The sequence below is a fragment of the Cydia strobilella genome, chromosome 26 (assembly GCF_947568885.1).
Source record: "Cydia strobilella chromosome 26, ilCydStro3.1, whole genome shotgun sequence".
Taxonomy (NCBI): domain Eukaryota; kingdom Metazoa; phylum Arthropoda; class Insecta; order Lepidoptera; family Tortricidae; genus Cydia; species Cydia strobilella.
Genome location: NC_086066.1, coordinates 8493657 through 8511429, shown reverse-complemented (window position 1 = coordinate 8511429; position 17773 = coordinate 8493657). Strand labels below are relative to the sequence as shown.

General features: G+C 36.6%; 1 protein-coding gene across 1 annotated transcript; it reads right to left on the bottom strand.

Moving 5' to 3' along the window:
• Nucleotides 1–485: 485 nt before the first annotated feature.
• Nucleotides 486–16699, bottom strand: LOC134753371 (ras-related protein Rab-24-like). Its single transcript, XM_063689256.1, has 5 exons — nucleotides 16368–16699; nucleotides 14011–14099; nucleotides 8479–8605; nucleotides 5303–5450; nucleotides 486–3429 (listed from the first exon to the last, which is right to left on the bottom strand). Exons 1-5 carry the CDS (start codon nucleotides 16479–16481, stop codon nucleotides 3293–3295), a joined length of 615 nt encoding a protein of 204 aa, XP_063545326.1. The 5' UTR covers nucleotides 16482–16699; the 3' UTR covers nucleotides 486–3292.
• Between the last annotated feature and the right edge of the window lie 1074 nt (nucleotides 16700–17773).

The window sequence follows — 17773 nt, the reverse complement described above, 5'->3', positions numbered from 1 at the left end:
GTATCTCTATACGAACAACCTGTCAGAGTGACCATGTGGTACCTTTTACTTGAAAACAACAAATGGGAGGATTTGGCATAAGGTATAGGTAGCGTAGGCGGTTTATATATTTTTCTACGAGTCATCTAAAATAATACTTTATTTACTATAAAACCTAAATAATTAATAAAATTTGGTAAGTATCTCAGTAGACAACAATAGTCGAGCGTTTATGTTTTTTCTATGGGAGCGCGGCGGCACATGATTGGTCAAATTCTTTTATAGTTGACTACAGCGTATCGAAATAAATATTATAGTTGAGTTAGGAGTCCAAACTACGCTATTATAGTTTGGTATACGAAATCTTAATTCAACCATTACAGTCTAAGAGTAGAAAAATAACATTATTACCTTACAAATAGCCACATTAGTCATGTGACAGACAGAATGACATGGTAAAAAAAACAAAATGGAAAATATAAAACATGTATTAACATATTGTGACATATGATTATATACAATAGCTACACACATTAGCTTATGGCAACATATAATTATAGCTTTGTTACAACCCCTCAAGCCCACAGGCCTATTTTTAGGACAAAATGTAATCATTACTGCCAAAACAACACCACTACCGGCACAAAATTATTTATACATTGAAGAACAAGAAACCTACCAAGTGCGAGTCGGACTCGCGCACGAATAGTTCCTTACCATTACGCAAAAAAATCACATTTGTTGTATGGGATCCCCACTTAAATATTAATTTTATTCTGTTTTTAGTATTTGTTGTTATAGCGGCAACAGAAATACAACATCTGTGAAAACTTCAACTGTCTAGCTATCACGGTTCATGAGATACAGTCTGGTGACAGACGGACGGACAGCGGAGTCTTAGTAATAGGGTCCCGTTTTTACAACCCTAAAAAGGCAAATTGGAACCTACATTTTTGTGTAATCTTTTATTTAAATACTAACCAAATCCTTTTTAAGACTTTTTATAGATTTTAGAAGCGATTTAGATATGGAAATCGAAAGCGTCGACATTTCAAGGGCGTCGCCAGAGGGAGGCAGGGGGGAAGCAGCAGCCCCCCCTAGAGAATAAAATGTGTAACTAAATGTATGCTGCTTAAATTTAGCATTCCGTAAGTAGAATATGTATGAATAAATATTGTCCTAAAAAAAGAACATCGGGCTTGACGATAAAGACGATTGTGCCATATTACTTTGTTTTCCTTAACTAGCTTATATTACAACGGATACAATGTTCTTAGTCAAACGATTTAAAACTTAAATATATTTCTAATAAAAATAGCTTCTTTATACATTAAATAAAGCAAAAGACACTTGGAAGGAATATAAATGGTATTTTAATTTATATAATCAAAATATCCCTATCAATTCATTATTAAGGTCGTGTACAGTAAGCTGCAGAGATAACTGACGCCCCTGCAGACAAGTTTCTATGCAAGGGGGGTCAGTTATTTATGCAGCTTACTGTATACAAATGAAAACACACAAAGTTGTTTGCGACGTGGATTAAACTTAAGAGGGGCTTCCTTTCACAAGCCTTTAATAGGTAAGAATTAATATCAGTACCATTTCGTACCTTGTCACAGTGACAATCAATATGAAAGTTGCTAGAGACCTAATATATTTGGGCGTTTTCTTAAATAAATATTCAGCCTAACCTGATTCTTTCAAATCTGGACATTCTTGGACTCATTCTACTCAGAATCGACAGCATTCTCCATCCTGCCATTAAAAAAAGATGTCCCAAAATATCCATTCCATTACGTCACGTTTTAGTGTGAACAAATTTTTCACTTGTATGTGCGTAACGTAGTGGAAACGTAAAATTTTCATACAAATTTTTGGAACATTTTTTTATCATCAGAATTGAATATGCTAGTTATTCTGAGTTAAAACAACCCTAAATCCGCAGGATCTGTGAGGTTCAGATTTTCATTATTTATTTTAGAAAACGCCCATTTATAATAATTATTTTACACTATGTAAGAAATAACCAGAATATTAATGGAGAAATGTAGACAGCAGTTATTTTTAGACACAATTTCTATTTTAAAACCCGTATAAAACTATAAAGTCTGACGTCACATGCTAGTGTTTCATATAAATTCCATAGTAGGAAATCGTTTCGACAGTTAGAAAAAAAGGCCAAGTGCAATTCGGACTCGCGCACCGAGGGTTCCGTACTTTTTAGTATTTGTTGTTATAGCGGCAACAGAAATACATCATCTGTGAAAATTTCAACTGTCTAGCTATCACGGTTCCTGAAATACAGCCTGCTGACAGACAGACAGACAGCGGAGTCTTAGTAATAGGGTCCCGTTTTTACCCTTTGGGTACGGAACCCTAAAAAAGAAACTGATTTGACTAGTAGTCAAATACCCTGACAATAGGGTTGATACAAGCTACGAAATGGTACTGAAATTAAATTCCGTGCCCGTACATAAACTATTCCAAGTTCAAGACCGGCATATAACATTGTTGGTTAGGAAGACCGTCATATCATAGGGCAAAAACTGTCGTATTTACATACGTGTCTGGTGTCCTCACGTGCTCTCAATGTGCGCGAGGGTTCGCCTCGAAGACCGGCTACGTCAGCCATATTCGGGCGCACGAGCGCCGTGCTAACTGTAACAGTTAGCTTAGTTACTAGGAGTCGAAGTGGTCGCCATGGTCGAAATCGGCCAGAAGGATCATCATCATCATCATTTACATACATACTTCACTCACTGTCAGAAAGTAAGAGCTTCTTCTTCCTGTTAGAAGCGACAAAAGAGCTTGTATACGGTATTACCTGATAGTCGGTCTTATCCACATTGACCTTAGATATACCTAGGATGTTTGATAACGTTAAAACATTTAAATTAACATCATTTTACCCCAATATCACATTTGTTCTGGTTTCCTTTCATAAACATGTTGGTTTATTCAAATAACCCCACAAGTACTCAAGAGAGATGAAATCGCGAAAAAAATGTTTCGGCGAATAAATTATTATTCCAAGCTCGTGGTTTTGTTGTTTTAGCCTCCTAAGTCCCAGAGTCATTTTTGTAAATTCAAATTAGGAATCTTCTTTTCTTCCACCTATAGCCGCCCAGAGGCCTATAAGAAGGCCGACCATTCCATTGCATGTTGAATCTTTATATTGACATATTAGAATTGCATTTATCTTGACAAGTTTTGCTATTTGGTATGTGGGCGGTTACAGGTTATAGTTCAAAATCTATTTGAAATTGTCCTTTTAAAAGGACATCGGGATTTAGGAGGTTAATGTTAGCTTTCAACATAAGCAATATTGCTTGTCTTTGGCGCGGTAGGCAGCTTCGTCTTTCAGTATTTGGACCCGCAGCTCCTCTACGTTTTTCATCACTCGCTGGTCGGACGCGCAATCGTCAACTATCTTTTGGAAGAGTTCCTCTGAAACAAACATAAATTAATCAATTTCATATAAATTAACTTCTAAAAGGAAGTTACCAATAGGGAATATTACGCAAAACTCTGCGTAGAGGGCGTCACTAGCACAATCACAGCGCCTACCGCGAAACACGAAAATCTAAAGTTCGGTTTCTGTCTCCTGCATGTCACTTGCATATTCGATCGATAGAGGCAGATAACGAAATTTCGATTTTCGTGTTTCCTGGTAGGTAAACAAACCGTCTTGATGCATCAATGTCATCGTGAAAACTTGTCAAAAACCTGTTTAAGGCATAGTATGTATGAGTTATTCTATGGTTTAGGATGTGCGGCAGAATTTTGCAGTAATACTCCTTGCTGTTTTTTACTGTTTAGTAGCCAACATGCCAAAAATTCTAGATAGAAATTGTACTCGGAAACTGACAGAACAGGTCCAACAACTCACTGGGTTTTTTTCTCACCGATGTCTTTATCGCATATTTCGCAGGCATATGATTTCTCCCCTTGATGCTACTACCATTGCACTTACCTACATACTCGCCAGTCTAGCTAGAGGACTATAATTACTTCAAAGACCTCTCTACGTGCGAGACAAGAGCCCTAAAGCTATTTGATGCACATATTCCAAGCATATGTTTTCTATAATTTCACGTACCCACGTTTTCTCCAGTTTTGCTAGCGGTCAAGAAATGTCCCCTTAGTCCTTGGCTGTACGTGGCTACAGTTTCAATTGAGACCTCTCGTTTAGAGAGGACAATAGCTACTCATATTAGTCATATTTCCCCTCCTCCTTTCGACGACCAGTCTGGCCTAGTGGGTAATGACCCTGCTTGTGAAGCCGATGGTCCCAGGACCATCGGATCGAACCAAGGTTCGAATCCCGGTAAGGGCATTTATTTGTGAGATGAGCACAAATATTTGTTTCTGAGTCATGGATGTTTTCTATGTATGTATTTAAGGGGATCCCATGCCCCGATGACCTTCGATTTGAATCCCTTAGTTTTCTAATGTTTTTTGTAGCTTATCATATTAACAGCAACGGATTTTAGCAATATAGTATCCCACATTTACTTCAAAGTTCGTTGTTTTCGAAATATTTAGCATCAAAGTTGAACAATTTTAGGCCAAAAAACTGGTTTTCTGGCCATAACTTTTGTGTTAATTAGTTTAAAATTAAAACCTTAGACAAATTTTTAGAGACGTCTAAGACGAACCCAAATATGTAGATTTCGTATAAGTAAGATCTTTCACAGCAATCGAGATACGAAAAAAGTGTTTTTTTAGACAATGTTTAAAACAATCATAAATAAATAAGTATTCATTTTTTTCACAATCCGGTAGACAAAAATGGAGATAAAAGATTGAAGAACCGATAGCCGCTTGTCTTATAATTCTATATGTAGTTCAAAAGTAGGAGATACGATTCAAAACTTGTCAAAAATCGATGAAAACCTCAGGTAGCCCCTTAAGTATTTGTATATTATACAGGATGGCAAAAAAATAAGTGCATTCCCGTTACCAGGGAGGTTTTGGGATTATGCTGAGCAACTTTTACTATGGGACCAACCCCGAAATCGCGAAAATTTGACTGTTTCATACATTTTGGCTGGTCCATTTTCTATGGAAGGTTATTTTTTTTCGCGACTTCGCGGATGGTCCCATAGTATTAAGTTGCTCAATATAATCCCAAAACCTCCCTGGCAACGGGCATGCACTTATTTTTTTGCCACCGTGTATATATCGTTGTCTGAGTACTTACAACACAAGCGTTCTTTAGCCTTACCGTGGGAGTCAATTTGTGTAAGAATGTCCCTATAATATTTATTTATATTTAATGCACATACTTCAAGCATATGTTTTCTATAATTTCACTTACCCACGTTCTCGCCCGTTTTGCTAGAGGTCAGGAAATGTCCCCTGAGTCCCTGGCTGTACGTGGCCACGGTCTCCTCCGGGACCTCGCGCCGAGCGAGGCCGGAGTCCATGAGGTCTTTTTTGGTGCCGCAAAGATACACTTTGCAATCCTGGAAGCATATTTATTTCGTGTTAAATTTTTAGGGTAAATATAAATTAATTAAAAAAAAACGGCCAAGTGCGAGTCGGACTCGCGCACCGACGGTTCCGTACTTTTTAGTATTTGTTGTTATAGCGGCAACAGAAATACATCATCTGTGAAAATTTCAACTGTCTAGCTAACCGACAATCACAATATAAATTCCTAAGAATTTACCATGTGTAATTTTAAGTGCAATTGTATATTGTGAGATAAATAAATCATATCAATCATATCATATCATATCATATCATATCATATCATATCATATCATGGGACAGACGAACAGACGGACAGCGGAGTCTTAGTAATAGGGTCCCGTTTTTACCCTTTGGGTACTGAACCCTAAAAAAGTGACCAAGGCCTCCAGTGCCCGGGGCGGTATTACGAACCATACTGTGCTGAGCACTTAAGAGTTGGAAACAAGATACCTTAACCTTTTTACAGCCAAGTACGTCAACTGACGCACCTGGCTACAGCCAGTGGGGAGACACTTCTCCTTTCGGGCAAACTCGGTTAAGTTCGGCTCAGCATTGCTCCGAGCAATTATTAGGGTTGGCACACCTTGACGTCCCTTTGCGTGCACGACCACAGATAAGATAATGACTTGAATTATGACAACCCTAAATAGCCGAAAGGGATAGTGCCATACATTAGAAAGAGACAGCATGATTCGACCCTGTATCGCTGTCAAACTTCGGGTTTGTAGGAAGTGTCCTGTACGCTAGTACTATTAATTTTATTTTATTTTATTTGAAAATATGTTACATGACTTTACAGAAATCCAATGCGCCATGAAACTTAAAATTAACATTAAACAAACAGGTTATTAAAAATAACAATCAGGTACAAACAAATATTTACAAATAACTATTACTAATTAAACTTTAAAGTTGTGTGTGTGTGTGTGTGTGTGTGTGTGTGTGTGTGTGTGTACAGCCCAATATCAACCTTTGCGCATCCCAACAAGGTTCAGGATGCCGCGCCGCGCATGATAGGCCTCAGGGTTCGAAAGGATAATTATCAATGATAGTTATCTTGATAATTATCGCGATAATTATAGTTATTATGCTGTTAAGGCTGCCGAGGCACTGTAGTGCGTCAGGCATGTTCGCCGAGGCGCGAACGGACGACTTCTATGCCATTAGACGGAAGAGAGTGGCCTCATTACTCCGACGTGTGCGCGGCAGCACTAACACCATGCTAAGGGCGCTAGCGGAGCGCCTTGACTGCCCGCTCATTAGGTACTGGACAGAAGTAGTCATTGGGAGGTCTAAGTAGATATAGGTTACTAACATAGTATTAAGGCTAAAATGTTACTAACAAAATATGGATCGCTTTTGATCTGAAATAAATATATATATATTATTTTTTTTATAGTGACTTTTATAATCGAATTTAAACTATCGTAAGACATATTAACTTGACTAACTTAGCGGTTACACTCCCATCACAGCACACACACACAGCGTCACAGCGGTAAGTACGTGACGCCCATCCGTAGTGATAGCTACTCACTCAGGCACTGTTAGTGCTTGAAAATGGAGACCTAGGCTCTCCGAAACATGTCGCGCGAGTGACTAAAATTACGTGAGCGTAACCGCTAAGTTAGTTAAGGTGGTTCCCTGAGCCAGAAAGCGAAAAATCTCCTTATATGATCATGTTTTTCTAAGAGGCGTTGACATTTGTAGACGTGGAAAAAATATATGTAGTTATTGACTATATTATCTTTAACAACATAGCTTCCGATACACGAATTATGACACTTCGCTCGATACAATTAATTCCCAAAGTAACCTCTAACTCGGACTTTTAATCCTACTTTACTCGGTTATTTATTATGTGATACTATAAACAAAAAAAAGAAGAAAAAACAATCTTAACATAAATAGTAATTTCATAGCTTTAGAATTTCGATATTGTAAGGTAACGTTTTTAAAATAAATAAAACCGACAAAATTCGATCAAAACTGACACTTGGCGCATGTTCTTTCCCGTTCTTTCTTGCGAAATGTGACAAAGACAGCGGCAAACCGATGGAACGGCCTTAAGTGACTTTTATGTCTGATAATTATCGATTTGATAATAGCCTAAACTTCACGAAGATTGGTACATGATGATTATCTTATATTTCAATGCTTAATAAAAAAACCGGCCAAGTGCGAGTCGGACTCGCGCACAAAGGGTTCCGTACCATTACGGAAAAAAAACAGCAAAAAAATCACGTTTGTTGTATGGGAGCCCCATTTAAATATTTATATTATTCTGTTTTTAGTATTTGTTGTTATAGCGGCAACAGAAATACATCATCTGTGAAAATTTCAACTGTCTGGCTATCACGGTTCATGAGATACAGCCTGGTGACAGACAGACAGACGGACGGACAGACGGACAGCGGATTCTTAGTAATAGGGTCCCGTTTTTACCCTTTGGGTACGGAACCCTAAAAACTAATCAATACTTATTAGGTCAGTTTTTATTATAGCAAAAAACGCCCCAATAATAATTTTTTACTATCAAAGAAAATAAATATAGCACCATCCGTACCTGGGATAATTATCAAATACTATAATTATCTGGATAATTTCGAACCCTGATAGGCCTGGCGCAAAGATATATGATATATATAACTCCGTTATAGATGGATACAGTCTAAGGAAAAAACGTGCCTCGAAAATCAAGAAATTTTGATTCTCGATCAGAGGGCTAAGATGGCGTTGACGGTTTCGTTTGTTATTTAACTATTTTAACGCATATCAGTGAAGGAACATGGGTCAAAATCATAAAAATAATTAATGCAAATAAAAAAAATCATTTATCCATATTTAAATACATTTTATCGTATTTTTATAAATCTTCATTTTTAGTTTTAAAGTGTGTCGATAGATGGCAGTGAATTTACTGTGGTTACAAAATCTACTATGACAGTACCGCTCTATCTAATTATATCCTCTTTGCCTGGCGTTTAAAGGAGTTAATCGGAAAAGATTAATTTTTACCTCTTCAACTGTCCTTAGCTCAGTGAGCCAGTGTCTTAGCCTGGTCCAGGAGAGAAGAGAGGATGGCTCATAGCAGATGACGGCGGCGTGTGCTCCTCTGTAGTACATACGTGTCATTGCTTCGTACCTAACGAAAAGATAAAATAGCCAACATTATCTTGAGATCTGTCTTGAAAGTTAAATTAAATTAAAATTAAATTAAATAATCATTTATTTTCAGGCATGGCCCATAGAGGTGATAGTAACAAAAAACTTAAATACTAATGTTAAAAAGTACAATTAATTAAAACCTACCATGCACATCAATCAAAGTACCCATCTAAAAACATAACAAATCTCTTTTTCATCACATTTGCGCAGTAAGCGTGCGTGAAATACGCAAGTGCAGCGGGAGCTAAAGTCCATTTTACTCCCACGGGAGTTATAGCTTGTTAGGGTTCCGTACCCAAAGGGTAAAAACGGGACCCTATTACTAAGACTCCGCTGTCTGTCTGTCACCAGGCTGTATCTCATGAACCGTGATAGCTAGACAGTTGAAATTTTCACAGATGATGTATTTCTGTTGCCGCTATAACAACAAATACTAAAAAGTACGGAACCCTCGGTGCGCGAGTCCGACTCGCACTTGGCCGTTTTTTTTTTATTATGTCACTAACTCATACGAACCAAGTTCTAAGTAAAATACTTGTTAAAATTCAAAGTATAAAATGAGTTTTACTTTCAAAATACTACTGTTTATAATTTAATTGTTTTGATTATGTTTAAAAATGTTTTATTTCATTAATTTCATAGCTGTTCAAAATATTTTTACACAATTTTCAATCGTGGCTGAATGCCAGATGGGTCCGTGCCATCGACCAGTCAAAAAATTACAATATGGCAAACGAATGTCTGAAATGTCACCGTATTTAAAAATTGACTAACCAAACTGGAGAGGAATTTGTATAAACATCTTCTTGCTGCGCGGGTTTTGCGAACCACCAGCATGGCAGCACTTGATCTTGATCATTCACTTGTACGCTAGGGTTCAGTGGCGTAACTATGCGCCACTGCTATGGTTGTTACTTTGCCTACACATTAGGCATAGACATAATTGATTGGTAATAAGTTAAACTATAGCTTACAATAGTACATTATTGTCGAGGCTCGGAAGTAGCTACTTGCTGGCTGAGGATTCGTTTTAAACGGACGACCTTGGGAGTCCATTTAATTGAATCCGAAGCCAGCAAGTAGCCTTCCAGCCGAGTCATATATAGTGCTTTTCTCAAAAATGGCGCAAAAAATACAAATAGTCATACTTGTTATGGCCATTTTTTGCCCGGATGCTGCACTTCATGATAAAAGCAAGCCGCTTTGCACAGTGCTAGTAGGGACCAAACTGAGTGATTTGACCCGCAGCAGCGCAAGTTTCACCCCTTAGGAACAGAGATGGCGCCACTTCTTTAAAAAATATTTCAAAAAATTCTACAAGCTAAACCAATGAACCGATTTAAATGTTTAATATCTCAAATGAAAGCTCATTATATAAATTACTTTTTAAAAAATACTCAAAAAATATATACTGATTACTTTCGACAAAAAACGGCATCTTAAGTTTTTTTTTTACTCGATTGATAGTTTTTACTTGGTTTCTCAAAAAAAAATGTATGGAACATAAATAGCTTAATGCATGTATATATTACTGAATAAATAACAAGTATTATAAAAAAAACCCGACACCGATACCTCTCATACTTCACGAAATATAAAAGTTTGAATGTGAGTGTAAATTTCTTCAAAATATATTTCAAAAAATTCTACAAGCTTAACTATTTGACTGATTTCGATGTTTAATATCTCAAATAAAAGCTCATTATATACATTACTTATAAAAAAAAAACATAAAACATATACTGAACCCTTTTGGCAAAAAACGGCATCTTTTTATTTATTTTTCTTACTCGATTGATAGTTTTTACTTGATTTCTTAAAAAAAATATTATGGAACATGAATAGTTTAATAAATATATATATAGTACTGAGTATATAAAAGTATTACAAAAAAACCCGACACCGATACCTTTCATTCTTCACGAAATATTTAAGTTCAATTATGCACGTTCTTACAAATAAATCCTTTAAAAGAAATCTTCAACCGCAGTAAGTGTACTGATTTTAATATGAAATGTGTCATATGAAAAGAAATCACCCAATTTATTTTAATAAATAAAAAAATTATCAATAAAGACTGAATAAAGTTTTTTCCTGGTGGTGAATTACAAAAAAAAATATAACAAATCTAAAATTAGGAATTATTTTTATTTAAAGTGACTACATTTGTAAACAAAAAACTTAAATGTCCTCTTCGGGTTCATATTTGTTTATTGCAACCATGGTTTTATAGGTATTACAAATTCTTGGTAGTTCCACATGGACCCCGTGGGGGCATAGCAATAATACATGCATACTTAGGGTCTAATCTTAAATCTATGTGTATAATATAAAAGTAGGTCAATTTAGTAGTTTTTATACATATAAGCCGAATTGAATCAGATAATTGTCAGTGTATTAAATACAAAAATAAAAGGGCAACTAATTATTATTAGGTGATGTCAAATTATATGGTTCACCGGTAGATGTAAAACTGAAAAAGAAAAGTCGTTTTGAAGTACTCGTACCATTCCAATACTACAAAATCACTGATCATACATGAACTGGTTGCTGTAGATTACTGTTGAATTATTTTTGTGCCTAGTTGATAACCATTAAACCTAAAATTTTGTGCCAGACCTATAATTAGTGGTCAGCATGCAAAATAACCCTGGATTGAAAATTACATTAACTTACTTTTGATTTGTACAGCCACATTTGCATGATTTACACTGGGCTGTGCATGGCCAGCTGACGCGACGACACCCACAATGCATAGTTTCGCAGCCAGATTTGCAGCCACAATGGTCCAAGAGGCTTAATTGAGACCAAATCGCGGTAACTGCCGACCATTCCGGAGTCCAACTCTCTTTTTCCTCAGTCCATCCCCAAAAAGATGTACATGGTATGGAAACTTCTGGTTTCAGAGCGTTTTCCCATATATGGCCCTCTTGGTAAGCTGCTCGAAGTGCATGTTTATAGAGAGCAGCTGATGTAGGTGGCAGGGTTGGCAGGTTCTAATTTCTCGGCCAAATCAGATTTGTTCCCTGAACGACGCCCTCCATTGACTGACAACGAAGGTGGACAAATTTGGTTTTCGTACTCCAGTACAACAATTCAAGAATTCTTCCAAGAATTCGTTCAGATCAAGCTGCCTTTCTCTGGCCACTATAAAAAGACGGGAAAATAGGAGTATGTCAACTTTTAAGTTTTTGATTTTGTCAGTTGTCAGGTGTGTAACTACATATTTTAATTTTAGTATAAAGTTACCCTAGATTTGTGTTATTGTTTGGCCAAACGGAACACATAAACGTAAATGAAGTTCACAAATATTTGTTTGCTTCAAAAAAACAAGCTTGTGACAAGCCTGCCACCTACATCAGCTGCTCTCTATAAACATGCACTTCGAGCGGCTTACCAAGCGGGCCATATATGGGGAAACGCTATGAAACCAGAAGTTTCCATACCATGTCCATCTTCTTAGGGATGGACTGAGGAAAAAGAGAGTTGGACTCCGGAATGGTCGGCAGTTACAGCGATTTGGTCGAAATTAAGCCTCTTGGACCATTGTGGCTGCAAATCTGGCTGCGAAACTATGCGTTGTGAGTGTCGTCGCGTCAGCTTACCATGCACAGCCCAGTGTAAATCATGCAAAGGTGGCTGTACAAATCAAAAGTAAGTTAATGTAATTTTCAATCCAGAGTTATTTTGCATGCTGACCACTGATTACAGGTCTGGCACAAAATTATAGGTTTAATGGTAATCAACTAGGCACAAAAATAATTCAACAGTGAATCTACAGGCACAAAAATTATCCAACAGTAATCTACAGCAACCAGTTCATGTATGATCGGTGATTTTGTAGTATTGAAATGGTACGAGTACTTCTCAAAACGACTTTTTTTTTCAGTTCTACATCTACCGGTGAACCCGAAGAGGACATTTGAGTTTTTTGTTTACAAATGTAGTCACTTTAAATAAAAATAATTCCTAATTTTAGATTTGTTATATTTTTTTGTAGTTCAGCACCAGGAAAAAACTTTATTCAGTTTTTATTTATTAATTTTTTTATTTATTAAAATAAATTGGGTGATTTCTTTTCATATGAAACATTTCATATTAAAATCAGTGCACTTACTGCGGTTGAAGATTTCTTTTAAAGAATTTATTTGTAAGAACGTGCATAATTGAACTTAAATATTTCGCGAAGAATGAAAGGTATCGGTGTCGGGTTTTTTGTAATACTTTTATATACTCAGTACTATATATATATTTATTAAACTATTCATGTTCCATAATTTTTTTTTATGAAATCAAGTAAAAACTATCAATCGAGTAAGAAAAAAAACTTAAGATGCCGTTTTTTGCCAAAAGTATTCAGTATATGTTTTTTTAATATCTTTTTATAAGTAGTATATATAATGAGCTTTTATTTGAGATATTAAACATTAAAATCGGTCGAATAGTTTAGCTTGTAGAATTATTTGGAATATATCTTGAAGAAATTTACACTCACATTCAAACTTTCATATTTCGAAGAGTATGAGAGATATCGGTGTCGGGTTTTTTTTATAATACTTGTTATTTATTCAGTAATATATATATGCATTAAACTATTCATATTCCATACAATTTTTTTGAGAAATCAAGTAAAAACTATCAATCGAGTAAAAAAACAAACTTAAAATTCCCGTTTTTATCAAAAGTATTGAGTATATATTTTTTGAGTATTTTTTTAAAAGTAATGTATATAATGCGCTTTCATTTGAGATATTAAACATTTAAATCGGTTCATTGGTTTAGCTTGTAGAATTTTTTGAAATATTTTTTAAAGAAGTGGCGCCATCTATGTTCCTAAGGGGTGAAACTGCCGCTGCTGCGGGTCAAATCGCTCAGTTTGGTCCCTACTATCACTGTGCAGAGCGGCTTGCTTTTATCATGAAGTGCAGCATTTTGTTCATAACAAGTATGACTAAAATATAATAGAAATATTTTACAGAAGCAACGTTCTTATGTATATATTTTCACAGACAAAAGGAAAAAGATTTGCTTTGCCGCCGTTTTATTTTTTTTATTAAAAATTGAAGTGTATTTTTCTGCTGAAAGTACGCCAACTTATTTGAGACACCTAAATAGTCGCGGTACCAACATTATAATAAATAAGTACTGATCATCTGTTTGGCTGTTTAATGGACCTATGCCTTCATTTGATATGGCCACTTCAACTTTTAAAAAGTTTGGAACTCGACAAATAATGGAATTTGTATGCAACATTGCAGTCCTGAAATCGAGAATGCAATGTTTTTAACTTTTTAATTTTTTGACTGACCATAAACTACGCACTTCGCGACCTACTTTTTAACCGGCAACGTCGAGTTTGCCGTCCATTTTTGAGAAAAATACCTTTCACTGCCGGCGGTGTCCCAGATGCCAACATTGAAGTCTCTACCGTCGGAGCGCATGGTTTTCGCGCAAAAAGCTGCACCAATAGTCTGAAATATAATTTAATTACCAAGCTTAAATATTCAATTGTTGTGAACTCATTAATTTTACTATTAACATATTTTCTCATAATTTTAAAACTAACACAGGACTTAATCGCGTACAAACTTACGTTTATTTATGGCCTGACGTTTCGAACGTGACGTTACGTTCGTGGTCACAGGCAGACTGGCGAGGAATTGTATCAACATCTTCTTGCCGCGCGGGTTTGGCGAACTACCCGCACTTGATCTTGATTATTAACTCGTACGCTAGGGTTAGGGGGGGATAAGTTTGTACGCGATTAAGTCCCATGTTAGTTTTAAAATTATGAGTGAAAATCGTGTTAGTTTAAATCAGTATAACATATTTTCTCTCAACACATGTAATGTGTTTTCTTTATTGTGATCAAAAGCATTTTATTCACCGATCTACTAATAAGATTTGGATGTGTAAATCTCCTAAACATAGTTGTAAAGAAAAGATAAAAACTTCCCCTCCATCCCCCCCCCCCCAACCCCCGCGGAGATGCTAGGTTTCTGAATTATTCACGGTTATAATTTAAGGTTATAACAGTGCCAAAGATTGTAATGCAGAGAGGGGGGGAGAATGAGGTGGACTCTGTAATGGCTCCGGCGCTGCGGGTAGCGCAGCCTCGCCGCCCTGGCATAAGAAAGTGCGGCACCAACGCTCGCCTCCGCAGCTTCGACTTTTTGGCGGGCGGGGGCTGCCCTCCCTCCGCGCCTCCGGGCTTGTAATACACTCTAGGGGTAGGGACCACAAAGACCATGTGGGGTTTGGGTTGACAAATTCGGTTCCGTGACAAATTTGAACTTTAAAACAGAAAATATGCTCGGCTCGGGATAGTGGAGTGCTCTGATTTGATATTTATGGATTGTATGGTGTACAAAAGTAGCCACAAAATATTCAATGAAATCAAAAATAAGGCCGCTGTGCATTTTGTTTCGCGTAATATTCAATAAAATCATAAAAAATTAAATATCTGCTACTAAAACTGCTTTAAATCATTTAAAAACAACCCAAAAAAGCCCCCCACAGCGTCACTTATCCTCAAACAAGGTGACTTATTTTAAGATCCAACCCCATTGATATAACGAGGTTTCTTCATAAAACTTCTCAGCAAAATAAACAATGAATCTGCAAATCCTAATATTACAAATTTTAAATATAGAACGTCTATCAATACACATTACTCACACAAGCAAAAGGGACTTTAGCTAAGTTTTTTACCTAATACTAATACTCATTCGTTGGTTATTGGTTAGAGAAGCAGTGGGCAGGGCACGTAGCGAGGATGAAAAATAACAGATGGACAAAAACAGCAACAAATTGGAATCCAAAGATTGGTAAGAGAAAAAAAGGTAAACCAAAAACAAGATGGGAAAAAGACCTAATAGAAACAATAGGAAAAAACTGGAAAGAAATGGCAACAGACAGACAAAAATGGAAAAAAATGTTGGACAAATACTTAAATATAATAGAAAAAGGCGATTTGGAAGAGACCTAGGTCAAAAAGACCTTACGAATATGTATATGGAAGAAACATACAATAAATATTAATAATTGTTACATAAAAAGTCAACAGTTTGTATAATAAAGGCTTTAATAATAAACTTCTCCAAAGGGCCTCTACGTGTTGGATCTGTATCCCCACGCACGCCTATCAAATGACCGGGATGTATATACCTGTGAGTTTATATGAGATACAAATAATAATAATACTCATTCCTTGGTTATTGGTTAGAGAATAATAAAGAGTCGAATGTTATAGGAAACTGTAACATTTAAACACACACGTAAAGATTTTTCTCTATACTATGGTTGTCTTTATTTAATTCCAATATAGGATTGGCTTGAGTGAATCACCTCAATGATTAACTGCGCGTAAACACTAGACTGAATCATTGTTTAGGATTCAACCTTTGTTATCTAAAAACGTTGAAGTGTAGGTATAGAATATTAGGTAAGGATTCAAATAACATGTAATTAGATCATAAGGTTAGAGGTACCATATACGGAGAGTCATGCAATATGACTCTCCACCGTATTAGGCTAGGAATGTAGACCACACACGGAGTCATGTAAGATGACCCTCCGCCATATAAGGTCAAGCTATTGGACACCTGCACCTGGCCTCCCCCTCCACCTAACCACATTTATATATATACCAGTTTTAATCAATAAATAGTACAGTTTATACTCGACAGTGTGTTTTAATACTGTCCTGGGTCCCATCCTTACAACGTAAACATACTCACATTTTGATACGGAGTCCCTGCATTAAAGCTACAATTTACGAATCTTATCACCAAACTCGTTTTTCCAACATGTTCGCTTCCTAACAACACTATTTTGAAATCACAACGGCTCATTATCGAGATTTTATTTCGAAAAATTTCACCAACACGTAAACTCCTACAGAATTTGAACGTTAAACAATTTATATGGCGTAAAACATTGCCAGATAATGTAAAATCCTTGGATTTGCATCCGTTTTAATGGCAATTTGTAATTATGGTAATTAGACATACAGTTCGAACAATAAGAGTAATTTTGTGTACTTGGATTTAGTGTTTAGTATTTTTGCAACGATGATAAGACATTGTGAAGTGGAAAGTGACAATGACAAGTGACTTGACGTTTTTTTTTTTGAACATTTATGGCCTGGATGCGAGTCCTTTAAGCCAAATGACATTGACGTAATAGAGGCGTTTTATCATATATCGTTTCCTCGTTACAACGTTTCATTAAGACGTTTGTACGCAAACTCTTCAACACTTGTCGTTTTGGATTATAGGGGAGCATTTTAAACTCACTCCAGACTACACGGCGCGAAGCCGCGAACACGAGTGTGGAGGGCCCTTTATAAACACCAAAAGAAGGGGTACGGTACGGGTAGATTAGGTCGTTTCGATCTTAAGCGCCCTCCACACTCGTGCGCGAATCGAGGCGCGAGTGTGGCGTCTAGTTCGCTAATCAGCGAAATCGACGCCACACGCGTTCGCGGCTTCGCGCCGCGTAGTCTGGAGCGGGCTTTAAGTTTATTCAGCAAATAGGCCACAAGGGCACTTTTACACGTCAACATGGAAGTTACATACAAACAAAAACAACACATCAACAATTACAAAATCCTTCTAACTGCAAAAGTACAACAAAGTTGCGATTGCGAAAGTTGCGATTGCGGTGAGTACTTCCCTTGTTCGATTTACGAATTACGAACAAAATGAGGATTTTACCGCTGTTTAGGAAAATTAAATGAAACTATTTAGTTAAGTATAATTTTCCTTTAGTTATTTATTGGTATAGAAAGCTTATCTACATAAAAATCCCCAACATAACAATCCCCTATATAGTATAACAGGCCTCAATGTAAACCCCAACAGTATAACCGGCCCCAATGTAAAGGTCGTAACACACCGTCGCACCGCACCAAGGTCATTGTGCGACGCATCCATTAGTAAGAGCGAGAAAGCGACATCTCTTTCTCGCTCTTACTTATATGTGCGTCGCACAATGACCTTGGTGCGGTACGATGGTGTGTTATAACCATAATGGCACCGCGCTTATCCCACAGCCATGTTATCCGTATAGACCTTAGAAGAACAAGAAATCCCGAAATGAATTTTATATCTTAATTTTATATCCCGGATAATTTTATAATAAG

Coding starts and splice junctions, on each gene's coding strand:
- LOC134753371 (XM_063689256.1), bottom strand. CDS start 16,481: ATGAGCCGTTGTGATTTCAAAATAGTGTTGTTAGGAAGCGAACATGTT. Junction 14,100..16,367: donor CAGGGACTCCGTATCAAAAT/GTGAGTATGTTT, acceptor ATTATATTTCAG/ACTATTGGTGCAGCTTTTTG. Junction 5,451..8,478: donor AGCTAAGGACAGTTGAAGAG/GTAAAAATTAAT, acceptor ATATGCTTCCAG/GATTGCAAAGTGTATCTTTG.